The 17,499-nt window shown below is 39.4% G+C and overlaps 1 protein-coding gene and 1 long non-coding RNA gene across 7 annotated transcripts in view; one reads left to right on the forward strand and one right to left on the reverse strand.

Annotated features, from left to right (window-relative positions):
• The window catches only part of ANK2 (ankyrin 2), a 304,223-nt gene that overhangs the window by 193,006 nt on the left and 93,718 nt on the right, over nucleotides 1–17,499 (reverse strand). For 4 of the 5 annotated variants that reach the window (XM_088132957.1, XM_088132955.1, XM_088132949.1 and 1 more), the window contains exon 1: nucleotides 7,003–7,157. The exons of the other annotated variant lie outside the window; for it this stretch is intronic. In XM_088132957.1, the coding sequence (XP_087989083.1) occupies nucleotides 7,003–7,086 (84 nt within the window). In that variant the 5' untranslated portion in view covers nucleotides 7,087–7,157. Of the gene's footprint in view, nucleotides 1–7,002; nucleotides 7,158–17,499 lie in introns of those variants that run through there. 5 annotated transcript variants of the gene reach the window in all.
• Nucleotides 1–17,499, forward strand: part of LOC148216873 (uncharacterized) — a 106,470-nt gene that overhangs the window by 53,766 nt on the left and 35,205 nt on the right. The window lies entirely within an intron of this gene.

The following is a 17,499-nucleotide window of genomic DNA, read 5'->3' on the forward strand; positions in this document are numbered from 1 at the left end:
GTAAAAAACAAAATTATCACATATAGCTATATAGTTACTGTATACAGAACTGTCTAAGCAACCATACCTAGCTGTTGAAATCTATTTTACAGAACAACAGATAGATTTTTAAAATGTAGAAGATAAGTGTACGTACAACCCTATCCAGTAGATCTTATAAATACTGCACTATGTGCTAAAATCCTTGGATTGATTTGAGGTCACCTCTTAGAAACTACTTCTTACCTCCAAACCCAGATGACTTGGCTCTTTAACCATAAACTATGCATTCAGGCAAGAATCTTCTAAATGATCTTCTTCAAAAATTATGACTGGAACAGTCAAATTATGATGAGAATTGGAGGTATGGTCCCACGGTGGATATCACAACTGCTTGGTTGTATGATGTGATAACAAAATGTCAAGTTAAGTATGTGATGGTTGCCATTGTCAGCAGGACTGCAAGTGGAGTTAGAGCTGGGGCAAGGACCAGAGCAATGCTCACTACAGGGATTGTCTAGCTAGAAAAACAATCTTGGTGAGCTTCTCAGTATACTGAAAGGCAACTGGAAGGAGTTAAAAGAATTAATTGCCTAGAATTTGATGGCGCCTGACTGGAGGAAGACATGGAACTATGGTGGTGGCAGTAAGCATTATTCTAGGCCACACAGCAGGTAGGGGGAACAGAGGCTGTGGGCACTGTCTGGGACCAAGGTATTCTCAGGACTACTTTTTCCAGCTTAAAATGTTCCATCCAGTACGTTCATCCCATGAGAAACTCTTGGTGATTCCACACCTTCAGAAATAGAATGAAGCCAAACCCGGGAAGCATTGTTTTTCAGACATGGCCAGAAATGTGGACAGTGTTTGTCTGGAAATCAGATTTGCCCCTTCTCTGAGCACTCCTAGAAACTGATAAAGGAGTTTTTGATGATTGAATGATGTTGTCTGTTGCTCTGATATGATGCTCCACACTTTATAACCATACCAGTTATATTGTGGACATTTTAATTTACTTTAATTATTTGGTTTTGGTCTGCTATGGATGCATTTTGTATTTTGCTGATGGAAACCAATCCTGAATGGCTGCCCAGCCTGAGAACACACTGGGAACTCCACAGAGCCCAGCAGAGATGCTCTACACAGAAATTCAAGAAATGAAATTGCCAGGGTCCTAATTAGCCTATATCAGAGCAACCACCAGCAATTAGTTTCTCCATTGCAAACAGCTGCACCAAACCTTGGCTCTGTGCTCTCATGTTCCTGAATCCTGTTTGATTCTTGAACCCCAGTTCTTTTGCCCCAGACCCTCTGACTAACCTCTGTGACACTTGAACTCCTGCACCATCCTGGACTATACTTACTCATACTGTGGACTCTCTCATATAAGACCTTACTCACTTTTAAATGTTGCTTGAGTGTTGTCAGGCCTAGCCCAAGGAACTCCAAGAGACCATGCAAATCCAGTCCAGCTATGTTTATTAGCTACAACCTCTAGCAAGAATCATCCCAGACTAAAACCCCAGTTCCCAAAGTCCTCCAGCCACAACAGTGTGAATTCCTCAGGGAGGTGCCAGTCTCATCCTTTTGTTCCTCCCACGTGGTTCCGGTGAGCTAAGAAAATGCTTATCTCCCTGAGCCCGGCCTTCATAATTCCATTCCATAACAAGTGTGCATGTATGTGAATTTGCCAGCTTACTGCCTAGAACCATTTGTTAGGAAACTCTTGCAAACCAGTTCAGTGTGTGTGGTCATCCTTTAACAAGACACAACCAAGGCTTCAACCAAGATAGAAACATATAATCATTTTGTCTAAGAAAGCATTAAAAACTTAGAATCATTCCATCATAGATCTGGAAAAGGCCATTAAGGCCACTAAGACCAACTCCCTGCTTCAGATAAAAAGAAATCTTTTATTAACTTTTACAGTATTTAAATAGTAAAATACTTTGGAAGGTTTTAAACTGCTCTGAAGCCATCCATTTTGATTTCTTACTTTGATACATAGGTCCCTGCTTCAGAGACATCTACAGGGGCAGTCAATGACAACAAAATGTCAGGTGTGATTGGGTTATCAAAGCCCTGCCCTTTTTTAATGTACCACATGCATCATTTAATGTGCCACACCCATCACGTAAAAATGGGGAGGGCTTTGATTACCAGATCACCTGATTCTGCCCTGCAGAAGCCCCAGACCTATTTCCATTTATGAATATGTTTTTAAGGGGTTTCCAAACTGAACCACACATTTGAAGCTTCATATACTCATAATTATATATATAATTCATATACTCATAATGGTTGGGTTACAGAACAATTAGCCAGTTTTCCCAGTCAGCATAATAATCTCTCGTAACTCACATAGGAATCTCTCCTAATGCAGAATGTAATTTGAAATGACACAAAACAAAATTATGTAAGCAATAATAAATGCACCAGATTTTGCAATGATGTGACTATAAAAATATTTATGGAGGCATTAGCCCATAAAACTAGCACACAAAGTCAGTATTTAAATTTTGATACTTACACTCTAGAAATCAAAAACTTAAAAAATAGTATACATTCCAATTGTTAAGATATACAAGTCTAATGAAAACTGTTTTTGCTCAGAAAACCAATTTCCTCAACTACACAAATAAGGAATTGATCAAATGGAATCAGATTATTCCCATGTAAATATCATAATCTGGAATGCAAATATTTTAGGGATATTAATGGAAATCTTATATCTAATAACTCTTAACAGTTTTTAGCATGACCTGGTGATAGTTAGAAATGATTGTAGAAATTGCAAAAACAATGGGAATCTACCATAAATTCTAAAACAGGAATTTTTGATAACAGAGTCTCATTCCATTTGAATATACATTATCTTTCATTATATGTTTCTAGTCTTACACACATGCACGAATATTAATAGTGCATGTGTGTAAGACTAGAAACTAAGACTCTTCCGTTCGCTGATGAATGAAATATTACGACTACAGTAAGAATGGTTACTATCCAATAGAAGGGAATATATGTAGCTCAGGGTTGAACTGTGGAGTCCTTGGTGTTCTCTGAGCTGGGCTGTTTGCTTGCAGATGTTTCATTACCCCACTAGGTATCATCATCAGTGTTAGTGAGTGTGGGGTTTGCTCCCCGTTTATATACGGTAGCTTGCCCTGCCAGTGTTGGTGGGGCTGTGGCTTTCTCCTTGGTACTGCCTTGATTAGGGTACTGTTTTCTGCTTGATTGTTTGTCTGGTGTTAATCCCTGCATATCTTGATATTGGTTGCTGGAGAGGATGTGTTCTGGCCTTTTTGTTTGCTTCTTAGCTTTTTTATTGTCTCTTTTGAATGGTGGGTAAATGTTCTTTATATCTATGTCTCTATTGATGGTTGATCAAAGTAATAACCCAACCTCCCACCATAGGAGCTGTGTAAGAACATTATTCAGAAAAGTATAAACACACTGCAGCAACCCAGAACACCAGAAAAAGGAAACAGACCACCTACACAACATTTTCCAACAAAATGGATACCCATGAAACTTTATCAAAAAGTGCCTGACCACTCAACCCACTACAGCACAACACAAGCTATGGAAAGGATAACACTACCGTACATCAGAAACATCTCAGAAACAACCAGCAGACTATTACTACCACACGACGTCACCATAGCACACAAATCAACTAAAGCCCTCCAAAACATCTTAAGTAAACCAAAAGACTCAGTAGCCCTGGAAGAAAAAAAAAAAACAGGAGCCAACTACAACATACAGTGTAAGGACTGTAACAGCACTATGTAGGACACACAGGCAGAAGACTAGCAGAGCACTTCCATGAACACCAACTAGCAGTCAGAAGATCTGATGGAAACTCCTTAATCTCACATCACATGGACAGACTCAACCATAGTCTCAACTGGGAAACTGTGAGCATCCTAGACCAGGCTTAATCCAAAAATGCAAGGAAACTCCTGAAAGCCTGGCATTCAGACAAATCAAGCATCAACAGACACATAGAGATAAACCACATTTACACACCATTCAAAAGAGACAATAAAAAAGCTAAGAAGGAAACAAAAAGACCAGAACACATCCTCTCCAGAACCAACACCCAGATAAGCAGGGATGAACACCAGACAAACAATCAAGCAGAAAACAATATCCTAATTAAGGCAGTACCAAGGAGAAAACCTCATCCTCACCAACAATGGCAGGGCAAGCTACAGTATATAAACCGGGAACAAACCCCACACTCACTCGCACTGATGATGTTACCTAGTAGGGTAATGAAACGTCTGCAAGCAAACAACCAAGCTCAGAGAGCACCAAGGACTCCAACTATCTTTGGACTTAAGATATGCATTGTTTCACCCTCCATTTAGTCAACATTTTTTTCTCATTAAATAGAACATTAGTACACTTAGTATGTATGTATGTATGTATGTATATGTACTTTCAGGGCAAAATTCAAGGTTGAGGGAAAGAAGAGTTAGCGCTTATGTTATCCCAAAGTAGCAAATTGTGCAATCTCAAATGTCAGCTTAGGTTAGAGAGGACACAGAGCAGGTGCAGGTTAGAAAGGTATAGCTCAGGGTTACAGAATCTGTGGCCCACCAGCTATTGGTGAGTTCCAGCTTCCCTCAGTCCTAGCCAGCACAGCCAAGGTTGAAGGATGACAGGAGTTTCTGCCCAACAATATTTGGAAAGATAAACATTTCTGACTTAATCTGTCCTAATCATATATAATATTGTATTGGTATGTGGGAATGACCTTGGGAGATAGGAGGAAGAGCTGCAGAGTAAGCAATGGTCAGATAAGAGGCAGCTGAGCCCGCAGAAGGAATGGGGCGTGGCAAATGTCTCAGAAGGGACTGTCTCCAGTTTCTTGGGCTGCAAAAGTGAGGGGGGAGAGATGTACTTTCAGACTTGCAAGATTCTGTTAATGTAACCTTACAATAAAGTAAAAATTGTCATCTGGGCATGCTTCTTGTCTGGACTACCTCACAAGGCTGACAAATATATATGCATATATTATACTCTAGCCTGATGAGCATGCACTGGGAACTTTGATAACCTTCTGCTAGGAAGCTTTGAAAAGTCCACTTTTGTAAACAGACATTTTAACAAGAAATACACTTAACATATTTCTCAACATGAGCATTCAACATGAACTGCAGTCTCAAATGGGAGTCTTGTTTTGTATTTCTTTCTCCCTCCTCTCTTGGAATGTTATTGAGGTGTCTTCAGGGCAGTCAAAAAAGTCAAGATGGGATCCATAACTGTATGACTGAAACCCCACCCTTTTTTATGTGTTGCACGTAAAATTGGAATACCCTTTACAATAATTGTAGGAAACATGATATAGAGTCCACTGGAGTTGAGCAGCCAATAAATTTAAATAATAATAGTAATAATAATAATAATATACAAATGATATTCAAATAATATAGTGTGCACCCTTTGATATATATTTATTTAGGGATCATTTAGGAAAATTCTCAACTATTAGCCAGTTTCTATAGAGGGGTAAACCTATATTTTGTGATAATGTAAGATAAATATATTTTGCTTAGATGTGAAAGCCAGTAATTCTGTGGATTAATCTTCACTATACAGCAAGGTGGAGTCACAATATCTTTTGCCACTATTTTTTTTTCCTTAGCTGGATTAGAAACTATTCTTTCCATGTATTTATTTAAACGTCTATTTAGAAAGATGACACATAACCATGGAAAAATTTACCTTCACATTTTCAAGGTTTTTGACAGATTTGTTCTTCTTATACCCTGATGTACTGAGTTCCTATCAGGTTGCTATTTAATACAGAGATTCATATTTTGGAAATGTATGTTACAGCATTGTGTGAATTCTACACAGGCATACAACAGATGACTGCAAGATCATCTGCATTTTTCCCCCTTGGGCTACACAGCCACTACCAAAACACAAAATCTTCTTCATCAAAATACACCTATGGAGTTTTCACTATAGCTACTCTTGTAGTAAGGTATTAAAAAATGATAGGAGGGCATATATAACCTGATATTTACTCTGAAGTCACTTTTCAGTTTTGCAATGTTTATTTACAAGCCAATAAACACATAGATGAAATAGGTTTAAAAGTAACTGAATGTGAGGACAGATGAAGATGTGGAAAGATTAATCTAATGATACTGGAGATACAATCCTAGTCAGACAGTTCTGGAAATTAGCCTCACCAAATATAAATGCAATTCTTGCCGAGTAAAAATGCATCTCTACTTGTAGCCTAAAAATCCTTTAATAAATGCACCCTTTCCTAAAGAGATCCTGGCTGAAAAGCTGGGTGTGGCCATGTATTGTAGTAGCCTGCTATCACCAGCATTTAGTTACAGACATCTGAAAAAAGGGAGAGTTTTTTAGCTTTCTGTAGTTTTACCTGTTTGATTAAACATGTGTGAGATAAATCTCAAAGATAAGAAAATACCTGCTGTCAAATCTGGAAAAAACAAAGTGACTGCCATGCCCAACCATTCAGTCACAGTATTCTCCATCACAACAGTATTATCTTCTTAAAAACACAGAGCATGATACCATGAAACTGACATTGCAAGGCATAACAATAGTAATGGAAGAAAACAGGCAACAATGTGTTTTTTAAAAAGCCCTTTTGTTCATTGCCCATTTGGATTAATATTTGCATTGTCTAACATTTCAAGCCACTCAAAATCCTGTGTTCTTTATCAGCAAATTAGCTATTTATCAGCACTGACAACAAATCGCTACTACAACCTTTACACACCAGAGACTTCTACCCGCCATAATGCCTTTAATGATTAAACCACTATAACTGCTTCTTTTTTGCAAAACATCAGACAGGATCATCAACCAAAAACATAACCATGTTTTACACAGCATGAAAAACACTAAGGATATGAAAATACAAAGATTGAAGGGCTGCTAGTCTCTACACCTTCGTTCTTAAGACTTCAGACCACTCCTACTGCCTGACTGTTCCATCACACATCTTGCTGTTCCCATCTACGTTACCTTCTTGGGTCTTTTCTTCCTCTGATTATTTCCATTATACTTCTCCCCACCATCACTCTTCTGAGCTGCATCTTCATTCATCATTTTGAATCGTTCTTCAGAGCAAAGAGCTGTGCCATTAAACCCTTGCAAACATACAGACTATCAGCAAATATGTCACTTACTGGATAGGAGGAGGGGTGGGTAGAGGGGGAGGGAGGAGGGAGGGAGGGAAGGAGATGTGAACATGATGACGTTGCTATGGTAGCAGCTACCACAACTGTTTATCTGACTGCATTGTTAAATCTGATTTATCCAATTAGCATAGGATCCTGGTTCTCTCACAGTACAAAATGTTTGAATTGAATGTACAGAAACCAGAATGGAATGTGAGAAATAAGTGCTATGATCTATGCAGTTACAATAGAGGTAAAGACAGACAAATATACAGATAAATATGACAGAATCTTCATACAAATCTGTCACAATACTGAGGTCACTATAGCAACTTCTCTCTTTTCTATAAGATAATTTCTAATATATTAGTGGAACTGCTATACTGTGAGTTTTTTATCTTACTAGCACATGATTGGAATAATTATTTTATTTTGTTTTTTAAGTCCTTTACATTCCACATTGAGCAATTACAATCCAAGATTAAAATTATATGGGAAGCAGAATTTTACTCCTACGGTACTTTTTTCATTTTATTTTAGCAAAGGAATAATAACTGAAAAATCTGCATCCAGTCCAATTTGTTGTACTGTAATTTCAGTTTCTATGGCCTTCCAGAAACCTGGTTAGAAATTCTGGAAGATGTTGCAAAAGAAAAGTGGAAGCTATTTTGTTGAAGAAACCTTCTCTAATAGCTTCTGCTATTCTACTTAATAGCTTTTTGAACTTGGTAGTACCTCTCTAAATCTGTACTTGGTTACATCAAGAAAAAACAAGATAAGTTAAGCATTCAGAGAAGCAAATCTACATTGACCCAATTCTGAATCACTGCAATCTGTCCCAACATATCAGTCCTTCAAGGTAGACCAAGGTAAACCAGACTAGAAAACCAAAGTTATGAATGCTAATGCTACTTTTATTATAAGGTTACAGTAACAGAATCTTGCAAGTCTGAATACACTTTCCCCCTCCCTCCCTTTATTTTTATATGACCTAGGGAGGGTCACATTTGAGATATTTTGTCAAATTACATTTCTGCCCTGACTCAGGTATCTGACCGTTGTCTTGGTTGCAGCTCTTCCTCTTGTTCTCAAGATTATTCCTTCTTCCCATTACACAATGTTAACAGATTCTCTTTACTTTCCATCAGCTGAAAGCCATAGTGAGGAGAATTCTTCTATTAGCACTTTTAGATCCAATTGATGTGGGGGATCAAGAGGAACTGGAGGCCCTGGGGGGTTTATGGTAGGTTATACCATTTGAGTGGTGATAGGGAGAGGATGTTATGATGGGAGTCAGAGGACAGGCTGCTTTCAGGGAAGACAACCCTGGTGTTTATTACCAATGGTGTGTTCTAGCCCTCTAGACTCAGACCCAGGCCCTGGACAGCAGATCCATGGAGGCCCTGGCTTTCAGCTGCTCCTTTTTAACATCAGGTCAGTTAACAACAAGCCCCCCCTTTTATACAATATGATCACTGAGCAGGCAGATCTGGCGTGTATCACCAAGACCTGGCTGGGCCCTGAAGCGGGGTTGCCCCTTTTGGAAATGCCACAGTGCCAGACTGTGAGCCGGGCTCACAGTCTGGCACCAGCCAAGACCCCAGGGCAGGGGAGGAGGGGTAGCAGTTGTCATCCGGGAATCTCTGTTGGCCTTCAGTGGCACTGCTGTACAAGTGGCCGGTTGTGAGACCCTGTTCCTGAAGTTGGGCTCCTGAGAACAGTTGTGATTGTTGTTACTATACCAGCCTCCCTGCTACATAGCAACTTCCCTGCCTGAGCTGCTGGAGGCCATCTTGGGGTTGGCAGTGGAGTTCCCCAGACTTATGATTCTGGGGGACTTTAATCTACTGTCCCTAGGGCGTGCCTCAGAGGTGGATCGGAAGTTCATGTCCACCATGGCAGCCATGGGCCTGTCCCAGATTATTCATGACCTGGCACAGGACAGTGGTCTCACACTGGACTTGGTTTTCTTGTCAGAGCAGTGGCAATATGATCTGAAGGGGGAGTTACATCTGCCCCCTCCGTCATGGTCAGATCATGTCCTGTGGCCTTGAGATTCACTTCTGTTACCCCCCTCCGCAGGGAGGCAGGACCCATTCAATTGGTCCGCCCCCTACAACTGATGGACCTAATAGGGTTCCAAAGGGAGCTGGGGGTTATACTTGAGGATCTGCTGCATGGTCCAGGGAAGACCTTGGCCGCCACCTGGAATAGGAAAACGGTCAAGGTCTTAGACAAGATTGCACCTGTGCAAGCTCTCCTGAACCATCAAGCCTGAGGAGTTGAGGATCTTGAAAAGGATTAAGAGACATCTAGAGTGCCACTGGAGGAAAAGGAGGACTGAATCCAATCGAGCACAGGCTAGAGCCACTATTAAGGCCTACCTTGTGGCAATAGGAGTGGCAAAATGCCAATATTTTCCATTCTTATTGCATCCGCAGAATGCCGCCCAGCAGCCCTGTTTAAGATCACTGATCCCTTTTGGGAAAGGAGGGCCCAGCTGCGCACCTACAGGGCCACGCAGAGAAGTTTTCTGGGCATCTGGAGGATAAAATCATTTGGATTCATTCCCAGTTGGATACCAAGCATGGGGCATGGCCTGTAGAGATGACCAGAGGATGGACTCACCCTTTTATCTGGGAAGAGTTTGATCCTGTTGAACCCCAGGAAGTGGACAGGGTGTTCCAGACTGTCAATGCCACTACTTGTCTACTAGATCCATGCCCCTCCTGGCTGGTTAAGGCTCCTCAGGAAGTGATGTATGGGTGGGGTCCAGGCGATGGTGAATTCATCCTTGAGGAAGGGAGAGTTTCCAGATGTGTTTAAAGAGGTGTTGGTGCATCCCCTCCTCAAGAAACTATTGCTGGATCCCACTGTATTGGACAATTTTCATCCAGTCTCCCATGTCCCCTTTTCAATCAAGAAGGTGGTGGCATTGCAGCTCCAGAGGATCCTGGATGAAATGGATTATCTGGACTCTTTTCACTCAGCTTTCAGGCCCAGATATGGGATGGAAACAGTATTGGTCACATTCAAGGATGATCTCTAGCGGGAGCAGGATGGGAGTAGTGCATCCATGCTTGCTCTTCTTAACCTCTCAGCAGTTTTCCATACCATCAACCACAGTATCCTTTTGGGTTGACTTGGGAAGTTGGGAGTGGGTAGCAGTTTTGCGCTGGTTCACCTCCTTCTCCAAGGCCAGTCCCAATCGGTGTTGATTGGGAGCAAGGCGTCCAGCCCTCGGCCCCTCCTCTGTGAGGTGCCACAAGATTCGGTACTCTCTCTGTTCCTTTTTAAATATATATGTGAAACTGCTGGGTGAGATCATCAATCACCATGGGATGAGGTATCATCAATATGCAGATGATGCCCAATTATACATCTCCATCCCAGGTGACTTTAGTGATACTGTGACCACCCTTTCACAATGCCTGGGCACAGTGGGGGCCTGGATGGGGTGCAACAGGCTTCAGCTGAATCCTGGTAAGATGGAGTGGCTGTGGACTGGAGGTCCCTCTATATCTGGGGGTGTACCATCTTTGGTTCTGGACGGGGTTGCAATACCCTAGACAGATCCTGTGTGTAATCTGGGGGTCCTCCTGGACTCACAACTCCTGCTCAAAGAGCAGGTGGCAGTTGTGGTTGGGAAGTCCTTTGCTCACCTCCGTGTTGTGCACCAGTTACGCATATTCTTGGATCAGGAGGCCCTCCAGTCAGTCACTCACGCCCTGGTCCTCTCTTGGTTAGACTACTGCAATGTGCTCTACATGGGGCAACCCTTCAAGAGTAACCAGAGGCTACAGCTGGTTCAAAATGTGGCCACTTGGGCAATTTTGGGTGCCCCAAGGATGACACATATAATAACTTTGCTGCAGGAGCTGCATTGGGTGCCAGTTTGCTTCCGGGTCCAATTCAAGGTGTGGGTGATCACATTTAAAGCCCTACATGGCATGGGTCCAGGTTACCTGAAGGACCGTCTCACCCCCATCTCATCGACCCGTGCCACACTCCCTGAGCCTAAGAATTTTTAGTTCACTATCAGTATCTTAGAAGATATTTATTATTTGTAGGAATACAGTATTGTTATACCGTATTTTAATTAATATTTATTCTTTTACTGTAAATTACCCAGAGTCGCTTCCAGTGAGGCAGTGACAAATGTGAAATAAATAAATAAATAAATAAATAAATAACACACACACACACACACACACACACAATGTATGTATGTATGTATTTGCATAATACAAGAGAATTCAGAGGCCTGTTTGGAAACCTTACTTTTGCAAATATTTTTTATTAATATCATTAGTAGTGTAGCTGCTCATAATACCAACTCTCATACTAGAGTAAACGGGGAAATTGATGGCGCAAGTGCTCCCTCACGCATCAGAGTGGATGTCCAAATAATTAGCCAACTGAAATTGCTCTTATGTTTTCATCCTTTTAGACTAAGCATATTTTTAATATAAATACTGTAGGCAAAACAAAACAGAACTTCCCTATATAAATGTTTTTCTCTAACTCTTTAAATGGTGGGTTACATATACTAAAAATTAGGACTGCAAAAAACATCACAAAAAATATTTGGTGAACATACATCTTAATGGCAGGCTACATGGAAGACTACATGCAGTTCTATCCCATAGTCTCCCTAATCACAAGACCCAAAATTAAAACACCTTCAAAAGAAATGCAGATTAATAGAAAATAGTGAAACATAACACTACCAAGTCCTGCTGTGCTGCCTGATTGTAATCGGGAGGGATGAGCAAACACTCCTGTTGTTGAGTATATGCCCAGAGTATATAATTCCTGTTAGGTCATCCGAGGTGGGAAAGTCATCCAAGCTGTCCAGCTAAGCAAGCAAGTAAGTATATTGGGCAGCAGCAATATAGGAATATCCTGGACATGGAAGATGACTTTAGTGACAAGATAAGAAGAGGTTGATGAGTTTTCTACTCCAGTTCAATTTGAAATTGACAAAACATGCAAACAAGATGTGCTGCTTGTGGTTGGAGACTGGAATGCCAAAGTTGGAAATATTAAAGATGAAAATGGAGTTGAACTGTATGGCCTAGGAAACTGGAATGAAGCAGGAGAAAGACTTATCAGTCTCTGCCAATCCAGCTATTTGTTCATTACTAACACAGTCTGAACTACCTAAAATGATGCCTATACATAGGGACATTGCCAGATGGAAGATAAAAAATACAAATTGACTATACTATACAGATGGAGTATACAGAAATCAAATTGACTATATTATTGGTACAAAGAGGTAGAAGAGCTCAATTATAACAGCAAAGATGTGGCCGGGGGTGACTATAGAAAGGATCACAAATTGCTCATGTACAAAGTTCCAAGTTAAGATAAAACAGAAGAAAGCTAACCAGTTTCATAATATGAGTATATATTCACCATTTTCAAGAAGACTATCAGGAATCACTCTGAAGTCCTCATTGATTGGGAACCAGAGGAACTGTGGAATGAAATTAAAGAAGTTGTTAAGGATGAATGTGAAAAGAAGCTGCCAAAGATCAAGAAACAGAAAAAAGCAAACTGGATGTCAGAACAAATTGTGGGAACTGTCAAGCCGAGAAGAGCAGAGAAGTGAAGAGAAGCCAAAGCCAAGAAAGACAAAGATCTCAGGAAAGAATTTAACAAAGAATTTCAGAGAGTTGTTAGAAGAGACAAGTAGTATTTGATCTACATCTGTAAAGATATTGAAAAAGGAAAGAGACATGGAAAAACAAGGAAAGTCTTCCAAAAGATTTCTGAACTCAAAAGAAAATTCCAAACTTGAATTGGTAGGCTAAAGGATGCCAATAGACAAACATTAACTAATTCAAAGAAAATCAAACAAAGATGGTAGGAGTATACTGAACTTCTGTACAGTAGATATGTAAACGTGCAAAATACCTTAGGAGATATTCCCTATTTTCAAGAACCTATAATACCAAAAGATGAAGTTATATCAGCATGGTCATTACCTGATACCTTCCTGTATCAGAAGGCTACAGGAATTGATGGAATTTCTAAACAAATATGGCAAGCAACAGAAAAAATAATCAGTAAAGGTTCTAACCAAGCTTGCCAGTAAATCTGGAGAATGACTCTGTGCCAACAGATTAGAAGAGGTCAATCTACATACCAATACCAAAGAAAGGAGACTTAAACAGAGTGTGTAAACTATTGTACAATGTTCTTTATTTCACTTAATGTTTAGAATAATCCAACACAGATTAGAGCCCTTCATGGAAAAAGAGATGTCAAATGTTCAAAGTTTCTTTAGAAAAGGTGAGAAATGACACATTATTGTGATGCATGCTGGATAACCGAGACAAAGAATAGCAAAAGAATACCAAAAAGAAGTAATTGACTATAGAAAGACCTTTGATTGTGCCAAGCTGTGGAGTGTGCTTAGAGAAATGGGAATCCCAGAACATCTCACTGTCCTCATCCAAGACAATGACTATGGCCAGGAAGCTACAGTACAGACAGAACATGACAGGACAGATTGATTCCAGGTTGGCAAAGGAGCAAGATAAGGCTGTATACTCTCCCCTTATTTATTCAACTTCACGCAGAATATATATTGAGGGAAGCTGGACTGGAAGATGATGACCATGGTTTTAAAATTGAAGAAGCCACTTCAATAACCTGCACTATGCTGATGACACTACTCTGATAGTCAAAAAATGCAAATGATCTGCATGCCCTAGTAATGAAACTCAAGACCACAATGAAAAAAGGGACCAAGATTAAAAATAAAGAAGACCAAATTATTGACTACTATAGAATTTATAATGGAGATATTGAAGTTATAGTTTTTACCTTTAGGGTCAGCTATCAGCGGTAAAGGAACAAGCAATCAAGAAATACAGTGGTACCTCTAGTTACGAACTTAATCCGTTCTGTGACTCTGGTTGCAACTCGAATTGGTCTCAAGTCGAGGTAAAGTTTCCCATAAGGTTCAATGTAAATATGGTTAATCCGTTCCGCCCTCCAAATTTGGTCGCACCACGAGGCAAATTTCCCCATAAGGTTCAATGTAAATTCGGCTAATCCGCCCTCCGAATTTGGTCGCACCCCAAGGTAAACCCCATAAGGTTCAATGTAAATACGGCTAAACAGTTCTGAAACATATGCATTTTATTTTTAAACCTCAAAAACATGAAAAAAAGTACAGTACAGCACAGTATGAAGAGGGAGAATGGGGTGGGGAGGTAGTTATTGTTTGGAGGGAGAGTCCCCTAAAGGGACATCGGGGAGATCTCCTTCAGGGGTTTCCTCTCTTCTTTGCCTCTTAGCTGCAGGCTCAGTTCTGGGGAAAAACCTGTCTAAAGTCAGTTGCCAGCCTGCTCTGCATTTTCTTTGGAGCCATGCTGACAAGCACACCAAAAACCTTCCAAACGCCACAAAACACACCACAAGCCTCACTGAACGTCTCCTTGCTACCACGATCTCGCCCACAGGAAGCTACGACCACGTGGCAGCAGGGAAAATGGCCGCGGATCCGGTTTGTAACTCAAGGCAGAGTTCGCAAGTCGAGGTAAATTTTTGGGGCCGGAGCTGGTCGTATCTCAAAAAATTCATAAGGAGGGGCGTTCGTAACTAGAGGTACCACTGTATACCACAGAGTAGCATTTGGTAGAGTAGCCATGAAGGCCTTGGAAAAGATATTCAGATGCTGGGATTTATCAATACCTACAAAGATCAGAATCATGGAGACAAAGGTTTTCCTGTAACACTCTACAGAAGCAAAAGTTGGACTTTAAAGAAACAGGATAGGAAGAATATTGATGCTTTTACACTTTGTGTTCATAAGAAGTTTTCAGTGCAGCATTATATCAGAACATATAATATCTTCAACACACTCTCTTTAAACTCTCTTTTATATATTTAAAACAATTGTCAAGTCATTGACATATTTTCCTACTCATGATACCAAAATAATAAAGCATACATCATAATGTCACAATACAAACTCTGCCCATTCGTGCTTGTGTTGTGATGTTGCTTGTAAGTATGTAAGGAGCAGAGTTTGCATCACAATGTTGTAACATGTTTAATCATTTGCCTCATTTGATCTCCTCCTGCAGATGCAATTGAATAAACTTTACCAACAATATCAATAAATACTCATCAGGTCCCAACCATTAACAGTTTTAAATGCCATTTCTAAATCTTTGAAATTTGATATAAGCATCCCATTCAATTATTTTAGGACTCATGTTAACTGTAGCACCCTTTAGAAACCATTAACAACATCACTACTGTATTCCATTTTAAATTAGCTGCAGAAGAGTGTTGCTGAAACTACTAGATTCTGATCTAGCTCTAGAGCGTTTTGCAATAATGTAAATTACCAACTATGAGAGCATGGGCTATTGTGGCCAGGCCATCCCCTTCAGCCACCAGATCAGGCACAATTAGCTAAATGCACTCTTGGACACCAAAGCCACCTGGGCTTTGATTGACAGAGCTTAATCCGGGAATATATCAAGGCTGCCACATCTGCATGGATTTACTCAGAAACAAGAGACCTACCTAATTTCTGGACTTATGAGCAAGCAATCAGCAACGCCTCTATTTTGTGAAGATTCATATTCAATTTCCTGATCTTTACGCAGCACTTCGCAAAGGGCTGCAATCCTACACAGTATTTTGCAATTAAACCCCATTCCATATACAGCATATAAACATTCATATTTACAATTTGCAGCTCATATGTTTGAATTGCAAAGTTTGCTGATTGATATGTTGTATCAAGTCTTCCAGTCCAACACAGTTCCAGTGCTAAATATCTCTACAGCACTATGCAAATTGAAATAGCACCATTAAAACTTAAATACTATGCATTTGTAAATATTATCATTTTTAATCGTACAACAGATCAGTTTCTTCCATTCTTCCTATTACTTATATAGGCCCACTCTATAGTTAGTAGCATTAACTAACTACTGTATAAAATGCTGATATCCATAAATAATGAAAGAAGTAAAAGTCACAATTTATTGGCACTGGTGTTAGAAATACTAAAATTAGTTCCACTATGTATTACAAATATAAAATAGCTCTTTTAAAATATATATATCATCCTTCTGTACAGTAGCTAAAACAATTGTTTGAAACAATAACCATTGACACTAGTTGAAATGTTACACAAATGTTACACTGAGATGCTATAAATAAACTATTTATACTTCTATTAATCAGTGTATGCATGAATAGCATATTTTTCCATTAGCCTTTCCTGATCTACTTATAGGTCAAATCCATTTCCTTAGTCATCAATACAAACTGTATTTACTGACTTTCACTGTCTAATTAATAGAGTCAAAATAATATGAATAATCGTATAAAAGTACTTCAAGTTGCTGACTTATTTCATATCTTATTCAAATATTATTTATTGAACTTCAGAGGGACTGTTGCTTATAAGCACTGAAGCACTGTAAAATACATAGTTACCTTCTTGCAATTCTTTCTGGTGGAAAGTCTACATAATTTCTCTTCCTCCCTTTGCAAATTTTTATTTTTAAGCTGGTTTTTAAGATTTGATCCTCAGCTTTACAGGGATATATTTCACAGTAGTATCTTGTAGCGAATCTGGGAAAAGTCTGCCTGAGCCTCTTCCAGAACTTGTTTCTTGTTTCACAGAATTTAAGAAATGATTCAGCCCTCTTTGCTTACATAATTCTTTCCTGTTTCTTTCAAGGTCACCTAGCTGATTCTCTTTGTTTCAGTCATCAATCAACATAACATAACATTCAAGAATAAAATTACAGCCATCCCATTGTATAACAGTCTAGCCTTTCTAGTCTAGAAATTACTAAAATTTAAATTACTAGCACAACCTATAATATCATGATGTCAATACCATTAAGATTGTAACATTATTATAAAGACAAAAGTGAATACAGTAGCTACGTATGTAATTTGGGTAAAACTATAGGATAACAACCAAAGAAAAATAAAAATCGTTGACATGAAATGTAAAATCACTATATTGCTACTATCAAAAGTAAACTATATTTAATATTAATACTGTAACTATGAACTATATTAATGTGATATTAAGTAAAATAGCATATAAAAGAATGAGAATAACTTAAAAGGCTAAAGAGCTTTTTAAAAAATGCTTAAATAGACCAATAGCATGGAGATTTACAAGCACAGTCTTCCTCAAACTGATGTCTCTAAAGGTTACTTGTAAGTAAATTTTATCAGTATGGTTGTGGAGGATGATTATGTGCCATCAAATCACTGTTGACTCTTAGTGACCATGTAGATTTTCTCCATGATGATCTGTCCCTAAGCCGGTCCTGTAGCTCTT

Source organism: Python bivittatus, unplaced genomic scaffold (genome assembly GCF_059951505.1).
Source record: "Python bivittatus isolate LINGU-HERP-01145 unplaced genomic scaffold, Pbiv_v1 ctg000070_np1212, whole genome shotgun sequence".
Classification (NCBI taxonomy): Eukaryota; Metazoa; Chordata; class Lepidosauria; order Squamata; family Pythonidae; genus Python; species Python bivittatus.